We start from the raw sequence: 12598 nt of genomic DNA, 5'->3' as shown, positions 1-12598 counted from the left end.
GGTGCAAGAGCACCTTGGTCTTTCTTCGGCCAAAGCAAGTTTCAAAAGGACCAACAATGAAGGGTCAAGTTATAGTTCTGACTTTTTCCAAGTAACCTATGAGGATTATTCCTTGGGTATCCCAAAAAACAGTGGCCCTGACAAAAAGATCTTTGCCTTCTTCGATGCACTTTCATCAGCCTTTGTCCATTGTTTTGACTGCCGTTTTGACTCTAGAGTGTAATGATGGATCCAGGTTTCATCAAAAGTCACAAACCTGAGCAAAAAGTCTTGCGGATTGCGATTAAACATAGTCAGACATTGTGCTGAAATGCTGAGCCGGATGCGCTTATCGTCAACGGTGAGAAAACGCGGCACCCACTTCATACACAGCTTCTACATAGCCAATTCTCCAAGCTCGATGTTTTGCGCTCACACAGTTGACATGCCTACAGTCTCACATCAGTAACCTCACGAATTTTTATTCTGCGGTCTTTCATAAACATATCGTAGATTTTGTCAATGATTTCCTTTGTGGTGAGCTCAATTCTTCGTATTCAGTACTTGTCTTATCACGTTCAAATTCATTAATCCAAAAGTACATGGTCTACAAAGTGGATGCAGAGTCCACCTGAACTTCTTCGAATACAATACTGATTTGTGTGGCAGTCCAGTCCTTCAAATGAAAACGTTTAATAACAGCACGAAACTCGGTTTTCTCCATTTTCAATCGCAACCGACACACTGATCAATTTAGACAGCTGTCCAGAACGAACTGCACGCAGTCCATTGTTGAGATTCTTTATACGATCCTTGAAATAACCAAGCTTATCAACAATGGAGGCGCAACAAATGTGTTCCATTCTTTTGCCTGACGTATCAAACCTCCATCGTATTATGCAATGAGGGATATGCATCTGGGCTTCCATACCACCTGTGTTAGTTATCGAAACACCATGAAAACTCTAGACTATGCGAACATTTCTGCGAACCATCTACATATCTGCATGCTTGATGTCTTCCCCATCGGCATTTACATCTTCCATCAGGATAACTGTCCGTATCACAAGGCCAGAATCATGCCACAGTCATTTGAGGAGCATTACAGTTAACTCACGTTGATATCTTGCCTAGCAAATTCTCTTGATCTGAACTCGATGGAACACATCTGGGATTCTATCTGGAGTCATTTCTGCGCCCACAGATCACATACTTGTAATTTAAGGGAACAGTGTGATCAGTACGTGAACATTTGGTGCCACATACCTTCGGAAACCTGCCAAGGACTTGTTGAATCCACGGGAAGGGGAATTGCTTCTACCTTTTTCCAAAGATCGACCAACACGCTATTAAGGAGGTGGACATAATGTTTTATCTCATAAGTGTATGTAGAATGCAACTTTATCATTTCTTTGTTCATTGTTTATAAAAGTTAGTTATGAAATGTTTTCCTTTCAGGGAATTCCTCCCGAAGGAATTACAATATTTGGATCGCAGCTTCACACCCACCTAACAGGTATCCGCGTTTATACGAGGCACATCCGTGATGGTCGTGAAATGTCCGAACTCAATAGAGACAACCACTACAGCACACATTTTCAGGAAATCAGGCTCCTGAAGAGACCAGTGACTATATTGCCTGTAAGTCTCAATTTAGCGCTTACTACCTTGTCTTTATCTTTTTCAGTTATGAGTAAATAAACAATATTTGTTAACAGATAAAATATACCAAGGATGGACAAAATAACGAAAGAACTTCATAATGTGACTTTTGTAACGAATAATCCTAGATAAGCTGCAAATATTTTAATTAATAATGCTTCTTCTTTCCTAAAAGCTTGTTTCAGCTATAGCGCAATACTCAAGTAAATCTGTAGATGTTACATTTCGTGAATGGACTTACATTTATGAAAGTAGTACGTAAAGGTCAGTAGATGAAAATCTAGTTGGAATAGATACGCATATTGCATCAGTAAGTAAACTGTCGACTGTTCGTTGCTAGATAGTGATAATCACGTAAGTTTTGTTTGTATAGCATATTTTCCTGAAATACATTTGACAGGTGGATTGGCAGTTTATTCTCGGTGGTGCTTTATCTTTGCAGTGTGAGCTTTGCTAGTCAGTGATGTTAGTTGGGTTTCATTGCTATTATAGAGTTGTTATCATTTGTATCTATTGTTATCTTTTGCTTTCTGTTTACTGTGATCTTTATCCGTTCTCGTTTCCCAAAATGTCTATAAAAGTACTATGTGATTTTTATGCTTGAGATCGATTTGTTCATTAATGATATAATCTGGATAATTTCTTTTGTGTGTATATATTTCTAATTCTTCCAAGATGTTCACGGCATGACTCTTTCGTATTCTCTGCAGAACTTGTAATGCATTTTCGACATGTTCTGCTTTGTGGCCTTATGTACAAATTTTATAAACGTGAGTAGACTCACCAAATGTAACATCTACAGGTTTACTTCAGAACGGTGCTATAAACGAAACAAGCGTGAAGTAAAGAAGAAGCAATTCTAATTAAACTATTTGTAGCTTACCTGGAATTATTAATTACAAAATGTCGTGTTATGACGTATTCTATTCTGCGGGCCAGGCCGAAAAGAAGGCATTGAAATCACTTTAAAGAGAATGCTATATCGATAGGGAATCTAGCTAATTGTGTCCTTCATTGCAACTTTTTTGTCTCTACAGAGATTCAAATAACCTTGATCTTTACGTCGTTTTTCTTGAGAAAGAGTGCGCCAGTGAAGTAAGGTGATTAAGTTGTTTTTCAATTTTTCAGTCCGCTATTGAGCACCTCTGACAGTGACTTTTAGTGAATAATCAAAGTAAACCAGTGAATTCTTAACGAAGGCTTGTTTCGATGTTTTTCATAAGTAGCTCTTGAATCTGTTTGCGGAAACATAATCATAGACTACTCTCCAGACATTGTTACCATCTTTCAGTCACAGGTGATCCGTGTTCTGTGCTCCAGACAGTGTCTTTTTTACTACAAAAGGCTGTCCGCGTTGAAAATATGTATGGATATATTAACCCTACTACAGAAACTCAGTTTGTAAAGCTCTGTTGTCAGATCGTTGCTGCTGAAACAGACTTTGATATTACTTAAGCCATTCAGTGATCGCAGTCGGACAGAATGATTTCCAACCATTCGTTATTCTAGTTGATTTCATCCAGCATTGATTTTTATTATATATCATATCGTTGTATAACGCTTTCTTGGGACATAAGAAAACAAGTAAGTCATTGAAACAGATGATAATGTTACAGTCGTGTTATATTTTCCACTTCACACCACTAGCTTAAGACCAGCTGCACACAAGAACTTAAACACATTGCACGGAAAACTGCGTAGAAACGTTTCGAAAGCGCGCTGCTTTTCTAGCGAATAACCGGTTAATAATAATAATCCAGAAAAAAAAGTCTCCAGGTGACACATTATTTTTATTATTTTGTCCACCCTATGTATATTCAGTTCTGGAAAGTATATGTGAAAGGTGTTTGCGAACTGTAATAACTAGCTTTCAGAGATTCTTTAGGACTGTGTGAGTGGTTTCATATGAGGTCTTTAGTTCCAATAACTTAATATTAATATGTTATATTCATAATGTCCCTGAGACGGTAACAGATGGATTTTTGAATTAAAATTAACAAGAAAATGACTCATTACGTTATGAAGGTTGTAATATGATTCGTACAAGAACAGGTAACGAATACTGGCAAATAAAATTACATGAGCAATGGGAATATCCACATACAAAACTGCATTGTTCAAATTTTTTGTGTTATTGTACAAACGATATATTTTTAAAGCCGTCTGGGTGGTGCGACCTGCCGGCCAGAGTGGCCGAGCGGTTCTAGGCGCTACAGTCTGGAACCGCGCGACCGCTACGGTCGCAGGTTCGAATCCTGCCTCGGGCATGGATGTGTGTGATGTCCTTAGGTGAGTTAGGTTTAAGTAGTTCTAAGTTCTAGGGGACTGATGATCTCAGATGTTAAGTCCCATAGTGCTCAGAGCCATTTAAACCATTTGGTGCGACCTGACCCATATCATCATGTTCTAAGGCTTGCCGTGAACCATTCGGCGCACACAGTTGCACTGTCGAAACACTTCGTCACACACGAGCAGAATTTTCCCGGATAGATGCATCACATTTTCTCATGCCAATAATACGCCCTCTTTCAAGCTCACTGATTTGACGGTACGGTCCGTGCATACGTCTGCGAGGCATCCTGCACGTCTGCTCAAAGCACACTCATCCATTACCTTTGGTTCATAGCGACAACGAGAGCCGCAGGCACATTTTACCGGTGGGTGGTGTTGCTCAGTGATATCGATGTTGACCTTGAACTCGAGGGGCCGACTTGGTTCAAATGCTATACATTTCTGCAGAACATACTGATGCACGTGTCCTGTGAATATGAACGTCCTATCTGTAGTCGTTCAAGGTGTTCTGTTTTTTTTTTTTTCTCGACATGAGGATATTTGATGACGAATTACAATTTCAAGTACTAAAATTTATTCCTGAAATTCAACTTAGCTGTAGTAGGTAGAGATGTATTATCTAAAGGGCCGTTTGGATTTTCCGCTTTAGGTAGTACGTCTACACCTATTACAGCTAAGTTAAATTTCAAGAAGAAATTTCAGTATTTGAGACTGTAGTTCGTCCTCAGATATAAATACACATAAGGCAAAGACGGGCCTGTGTCGAAAATGACTACGATAGTCTGTGACTTCTCGTTGTCTTGAGTCTAAAACCTGCACGAAAATCACGAGATGTGCAAGTGTGCGTAAATGAATTAATAATGTTTCAGGAGAAATGTGTAGGTGTGTAATATATGGAAGTTAGGGTCGGTGCAGGGAGTGTTCTCGGATAGCCTGTGTGGTAAGGCGAAGATAAGCAGGAAATCCGGGTTCGACATCTGGTCTGGCAAACATTTTCGTATATTGCTTTAGGTAGTACACCTGTATCCCTTACAGTTAAGATGAATTTTAGGAATGCCTTTGTTTTAATGATTGTCACCCTAACTCGCAAATCATATCCGTGATACTATCGCTCTTATTTCGCGATCATACAAAACGAGCTGCCCGTCTTTGGACTTTTTCGATATCCTCCGTCTATCCCGTCTGGAAAGGATCCCAAACCATGCAGCAATATTCGAGAAGGGGACGGACAAGCGTAGTGCAGGCAGTAGATCTCTGTCTGGAGTCTTGTAAACTATAATCTTCACATGGGTACAACAAAAATGCCCATCTGCGCCATATGTGGTGACTAACCTGTCACTGGAGCAGGACCACTATAACCAATAATTCTTTGCACAGATTATGCATTAAATCAGCCCTTAACATTATTCAGGCATGAAGTCAACATACTGAAATGTGAAACCACACAAGCCTTCGAAGTATCAGTGAAACATCTTTCGGAATGAGAGAATATCTTCAAGGAACATTTTGTAGTCGTCTTTCATTCTCTCGGAATATGCAGTTACTCAGTTACAGGTAACGTACATCAAATCATTCGACAAACACCCCTGAATAATCTTTGAAAGCTAATTATTAGGGTTCGTATCTTTATTGTAAAGTAAAATAATTATATACATTGTGGGATTAATTACCTTCTTGTAAAGTTACATGACAACATTCGTGTGAAGACGCAAAATAATTCTATTAATTACTGCAGCTATTGAATTTAAGATTTGCTACTGTGACAGGCTGCTTATGTAAAGATACTGCGAATTCTCTTACTTTGACTGTGTACTTGAAGACAAAGAAATTAATACCTAATCTTAACTATAAAACACTATTCTGTTGTTGCAGGGAGACGCCTTAATTACGACATGCACGTACAACACAGAAGATCGGGAAAACATCACTCTCGGTGGATTTGCAATTAGTGAAGAGATGTGCGTCAATTACGTGCATTACTATCCAAAAGTTGATCTGGAAGTGTGCAAGAGCTCCGTCAGCTCTGAAAGCTTAAAAACATACTTCAGATTTTTGCACGAGTAAGTTTTTAATTTTCAAGGAGGTGTTTTTTGCACTCTTAATAACCAATGAGATGAACAGTTTTTTCCTCTGTCTGTATACTTCTAGAACAAATGAATTCTCGGTTTTTTGTTTCTTCTCTCTTCGCTTCCCTCTCTCTCTTGTTTCATACAGACTTTCTTGCTCCTATTCAATTGCATTTTTTTACATTGCTGTTTAGTCTTTCCCTCTCCCTTTCTTGCTGTCTTCATCAAAATAGTATCATTGCGGTGACGGAACTCACAGATCTTCACTTAATATTATTATTTCTTTAGGATAAACCTTCTATACAGCTCTCTCATCCGCACAGCTCTTCATTCCTTCTGCAGTTACTGGTTTAGCCTCACTGATCAGCGCAGAATAACTCAACAATTTGTTAGTTCCTCGGAAACAATTTGAGGGCAGTACCAGTTCTCTTTAAATAGAATATGAATAGATGTAAGATAATGCTCTTATAAAAAAAACAGCCCATCATAACATTAGCGGTAAACTCTGGCGCATGTTACGTACTACGAGGCGATATCAACTGAAATCTATAGTAGGGAAGACGAATCGATGAGTTTGCTCGGAAAGCTCACGAAAAATACAGCGTGTATGTTGAAGAAATCGCATAAAAGACAATAGTACAATTTTTTGAGAATTTCTGCAGTGTTTATAGTCCTTATCGCGTAGAGGCGAAAGCAGAAACCGATGGCATTCAGAGACGCGAAGCGTGATCGTTACGGACCAGTACAACCCGTAGGAAAGCGTGAATTACATTTTATTTTTAGGCTTACAACTTTTTTAATGCAGTATTTCAACTCACTAGAGGAGACGGAATTTTTTATCAATTTTTGTTGTGTACTTTAGTTGTCTAACGATGTCATAATTCACGATAGCATTTGCCCATCGACAGCTTGGGTATGTTGTGGACATTCTTCCATGGTATACATATTTTAACTAAATACCCTTTATGGACGATAAGGACTTGTAGTGTGGACCAAAATGGTTAAGTTTAGCCAAGGAAACATAACGTTTTCAAATGGTTCAAATGGCTCTGAGCACTATGGGACTTAACTTCTAAGGTCATCATCAGCCCGCATCTCGTGGTCGTGCGGTAGCGTTCTCGCTTCCCACGCCCGGGTTCCCAGGTTCGATTCCCGGCGGGGTCAGGGATTTTCTCTGCCTCGTGATGGCTGGGTGTTGTGTGCTGTCCTTAGGTTAGTTAGGTTTAAGTAGTTCTAAGTTCTAGGGGACTGATGACCATAGATGTTAAGTCCCATAGTGCTCAGAGCCATTTGAACCATTCTAAGGTCATCAGTCCCCTAGAACTTAGAACTACTTAAACCTAACTAACCTAAGGACATCACACACATCCATGCCCGAGGCAGGATTCGAACCTGCGACCGTAGAGGTCGCGCGGTTCCAGACTGTAGCGCCTGTAACCGCTTGGCCACTACGGCCGGCCATACCGTTTTCCCGTCGTTCACTGATCACCTGTTGTTGTGTTTGTGTTCTTTATTCATACGGTACTGCTGTACAGTAGTAATCAATACTACAGTACAGAATGCAAACTGTACGTGCATTTCATTTTTAGTGTGTTCCTATTGACCATAGTGCACAACATGTTTGAGGAATACGCCGACATGATGTTACTGCAGAGCGAAGCGCGGTGTAGTGCGTGGGCTTCACCACCTCATTTTTCATTATCGGTGCGAGATCATCTGGACCAACAGTATGGACAACAGCGGATAGGCCGTGGTGGCCCGACTGCTGGGCCTGCACGTACTCTGTGGGGTCACCTCAAATCCTTGATTTACGAGATCCTTTTGTCATACGAGGAAAACCTGCTGGTGCGGGCTATGGCTGTTGTGGCTGCTGGAGGTCCAGGGATTGGTGATTGTGTATACCAGAATATGGTACTGAGGTACCACATTTGTGTTAACGTCGGTGGTCGTCGCATCGAGCCCTAGTTGTAAGACGACCCAGACGACAACCAGCAGGACTTGTGGTATTTAGCGTGTAGCGGGAAAACGGTTCGTTTTCGGACATGAGTTGCTATTCTGAACTTAATTGTCTTGGCGCCCACTACAAGTTCTCAATATCTGCAACGGTAATTTACTTGCTCCCCGTATATACGTCTTCAGAAGTCTGCTAGGTTTGTTTGAAAGTCTAGGTAACCACACCAAAGTACAAAAATACTGCGCTGAATCCTGTGCTTTGCTTTTAGAAGTTCTTATTTGCTTTGTATGGAAAACTACAGTGGTGTAAGACCAGGCAGTGGTAAAAGTTTTGCTATCGTGTAGTGTAAAACAAATTATTGTTAACTGAGTGTTAAGTTCTCAGTCATCTACATGCATATGCTCCATAAGCTAACTGTATAATAGTGTATAAATGTCGCCAGTACTATTTCCAGACAGTATTCATCATCATGAGCGTCCTTTGTGCCTTTAAATGTACATTAAGTAATTATTCATGATTCAGCTGTTTGATTCTATATCTCAGGGCTGATTCGGTTTTTCGTAAGTAGAATACTTGGCTCATCACAATTCAAGATATTTTCTTTCCAAATCCCTGAAAATATGTTAATACCTTGATTATTAGCTAAGTTAAGCGTGAGGCGAACGTGCGCTATGTTCGTCTGTCGTACTTGAAGAATCTCAAAGACCCAGCGAAGAGAAAAACCATTAACAAACCAAGTTGCAGTTAATATTTAATTTACAATAACGATTGTCAATGGATGTAGCTGGAGGCTGAAAATAGTGATTACTTGTAATCTCACAGTAGGCTTGAAGTAAACTCTTTTAATCGATCTATAAGATGGATACAAAGGTATCGTAGCAACTGTCTACAGTTAATAGTTGCTATTGCAACACATAACTGCAGTTTGTTTCGAGGATCGATAGGTTCTATAGATTCTTTTTTCTCTAACCCCTTTCTCCCAATTCAGGATCAGTAAACGTAACCATAACAGCTCCAGTTTTATGTTCATAATGTAACGTAAAACTTCTGTCCTTTTTTGCAGGTGGGAGGGCCAGCCTACCAGCCCTGACAACGGAATTTCGTCCAACTACGGTTCAATTGATTGGACACCAATAAGAGTTTCAGTACTGAACCAGCTGTATCAAGAATCTCCTCTATCGATGCAGTGTAATCAGTCAAGCGGAGAACGATTTCCTGGAGCCTGGGAAAATCTTCCTGTCACACAGGTCCAGTTCCCGTTACCACCGCCTTCACGACCAGCATGCGACACTAAACAGTAGTCATTTTGCCAAATAATTACTCTTATTTCTCTTAGATCTGCAGCAATAATCCAGAAAATATCCACGCTGAAAATAGAAAAAATGTTAACAAGAAAGATGTCTATTAAACTCAAATTAAAACTTACTGTAAAATTATTTGTGAGGTAATAAAGGCAGCAAACAAAACTAGCAGTTTTGTGGCTTATTAATGATCCCTTGCAAAACACCTAATTAAAAGCAGAGACATCAAATAAATTCCGTAAAGACTTGTCTCTTTTTAAGAAATTAGTACTTGGGTCTATGCGCTGTGCTCTCTTGTTATAACCTTGCAAAAGACTGTCTATTTTTTGCACCATTGTTTGGACTGAACAAGATAAACGGCTCACAATCTAGAAATCTTAGACAACGAAATTGTAGCACATATTGTTTTCCATAACAGTATTTCAATTCAAAAGCCGCACCAGACGTGTGGAATTGAAAATCTGTAGGAAGTTTCCAGGAAGAAAAGCAACAAATAGTTACGGAAGATATCGTAAATAATGTGATCTCTAAGACTTTCTCGGTGCTATTGATTAACGATGTGCGTTCGAGAGAGAAGCTGAACTTTTGATTCCATTTCATGCGCAAGATGGTAAGTAGTTCATTGGTGTATAATTAGTGTTCATCTCTAGCGGGTTCGTTACAGACAAACCAGAATGTGTGCATAAGTTTTTACATTATCCCGTGCAACAACAAATGTTGTTGCATGGGAAAACGGGGGCCATAATATGACGTTGGTTTTTGTTGCTAGGTGGGGTCGTGTCAGAGATATGAAAGTCAACTTTTTTTTAATGGGATGCTATAGTTTGATACTTACATCCAATGATGTGTAACAGTAAGGTCTTTGAAGGTCAACGAAGGTCAAACAAGTGGCATGAACGTCCATTTACAGAAGGTGTTCGAAGTGATGACCATTGGTATCAGCGCAGTGCTGCAATCTTCTTATCATGGATTGAATGGTATTCTTTATTACTTCGGTACTTATCGAAGCACATGCTCTGACAATTCTCTCTCGTATATCTTGCAAATAGTAAATATTCGCCGAATACGGCGTATGCATTTAACGTGCCATTGACATGTAAACACCATCCGACGGTTTCGCAATACAATAATAATAGGAACGGTAAGACCAATATCGTCGAATCAAGCGAATGTGAATGATGTATTCCTTCGAAGAACAAGTCGATATGCTTCTCATTTACGGAAAATGCCAACGAAAATCAGTAACAGCTAGAGACTTCTGCGCTGAAAGATATCCTCAACGTACTCACCCTACACGTCGTACATTTAAATATTTGTATGATAAATTGAGAACAACTATATCTTTAATGCATCGGAAATAGGTCCTGCTAAGGAAAGTTACCAACGAGGAAACGGAAATTGGTACTCTTACCACTGTGGTTCGAGATCCTTGTGTTAGTTCGCATCAAATCGCAAGGGAATCTGGCATGAGCCAGCGTAATGTTGTTCGTATTCTGCATCGCCATAAATATCATCCTTACCATACCAGTCTCCGCAAGAATTAAGTGGTGTTGATCTTATGCAAAGCACTGAATTCTGCCGATGGGCTCAAGTTCAGGTTCATTAATTTCATTTTATTTACTAACGAGGCTACAGTCACGAACCATGGAAACGTTAATTTGCATAACATGCATTATTGGGCAAGTGAAAATGCATGATAGCTGCGGCAAGTTGCACACCTAAAACGGTGGTCGGTGAATGTATGGTGTGGGCTTCTTCTTCTTCTTCTTCTTCTTCTCCTTCTTCGTCGAGCGGGGTGGCCGGGCGGTTTAGGGCGTCATGTCACGGACTGTGCTGCCCCTCCCGCCGGAGGTTCGAGTCCTCCCTCGAGCATGGGTACGTGTGTGTTGTTATTAGCATAAGTTAGTTTAAGTAGTGTGTAAGTCTCGGGACCGAACACCTAAGCAGTTTGGTCCCTTAAGTATTCATACACATTTGACCATTTCTTCTTCTTCTGGTTCCCATCCGTTCCAGATGTTGACAACCATCGTGGCAGTGCTTTTCCTGTCACGTGCAGCTCTAAATAGCCCTGTAGATGTTTTAGAGGTCCACGTTTTGATGTTCTTAAGCCAGGATATTCTTCTCCGGCCAACGCTTCTCTTCCATGGTATTTTTCGTTGCAGGATGGTCTGGAGGAGATGGTAGCTGTTGTTGTTCCGCATGATGTGTCCCAGGAACTGGATTTTCTTGCTTTCACGGTGGCCAGTACTTCTTTCTCTTTCTTCATTCTTCGTAGAACCTCGTCATTTGTGACATGCGCTGTCCACGATATTGCTAATATTCTCCTGTACAGCCACATCTCAAAGGCCTCCAGCCGTTTACCCAACGATTTTGTCAGAGTCCATGTTTCAACACCGTATAAGAGGGTGGCAAATACGTAGCAGCGTAGAAGTCTGATCTTCGTCGTCATTGCTAAGTCATGATTCTTGATTCTGGAGGACAGAATTATAGACCTCTATTTCATCGAAGGAAATCTTAATGGTAGGAAGTACACCACATTGCTGCAAGAAATATTAGGTCTGTTATTGGAAGAAATACCTTTAGGGACAAGGAACAGAATGTGGTATCAACACGATGGGTGTCCGGCACATTTTTCTCTGAGGGCTAGAAACGATTTGCTGAGACAATTCCCATTTCGTTGGATTGGACGCCGATGAGACGTGTCGTGGCCGGCTCGTTCGTCTGAAAGTATGTGGTCACATTACCTAGAAAATATCTTTTTGAACGTGACGTCTGTGAACAGCGATTGCAAATGTAAGCACATGTAAACAGCAAGGAAAACACAATAATAGTCTGTTTCTGATCGGTGTGATACAGCTTTGTTATTGTGACTTGTTTTTCATATGAGAGGATTGTGGAATTGTTTTACAAATAAGTTACTGGCTAGAGAAGAACGAGCAATCTATGGACATCACCTCATAAAATACGAGGCTATATTGCAATAACAACTGTGCTACCCGATAACTGAGTTGTAGTTGAAAAACGACAGTTTTCACTAGAAGTTAAATTCGTCGAATGACATTATCCTTCGTTGTAACGGTAGGAGAGCATAGCTCGGAGGTAAGTTAATGTTAACTTCACAGTGCAACACATTTTTAACTAAGTTTGTGAACCTGTGCGTCACGTGGTGGCAATTTGCCGGTACAGTGCTACCACATTTTAGCCATCTTCTCAGTCCCTGGAACGCTCAAAAACAACTTTTCAGGAGTTTTTATTTATGTAGTTGTACAGTATGGTAGTACACGTCATTTGGAACTCATTTTCCGAATCGTAAATTCCAAAACAAGACATAGCTGTGAATTACC

The 12598-nt window shown here is 40.2% G+C and overlaps 1 protein-coding gene across 1 annotated transcript in view; it reads left to right on the top strand.

Moving 5' to 3' along the window:
• Positions 1-9357, top strand: part of LOC126249170 (dopamine beta-hydroxylase) — a 140373-nt gene extending 131016 nt beyond the window's left edge. The window contains exons 7-9 of the mRNA XM_049950827.1: positions 1438-1620; positions 5806-5993; positions 9017-9357. Coding sequence (XP_049806784.1) covers positions 1438-1620; positions 5806-5993; positions 9017-9254 — 609 coding nt within the window. The 3' untranslated portion in view covers positions 9255-9357. The remainder of the gene's footprint in view (positions 1-1437; positions 1621-5805; positions 5994-9016) is intronic.
• Positions 9358-12598: the final 3241 nt, after the last annotated feature.

This window comes from Schistocerca nitens, chromosome 3 (genome assembly GCF_023898315.1).
Source record: "Schistocerca nitens isolate TAMUIC-IGC-003100 chromosome 3, iqSchNite1.1, whole genome shotgun sequence".
NCBI classification, from domain to species: Eukaryota; Metazoa; Arthropoda; class Insecta; order Orthoptera; family Acrididae; genus Schistocerca; species Schistocerca nitens.
This window is presented reverse-complemented; position numbering and strand designations above follow the sequence as displayed.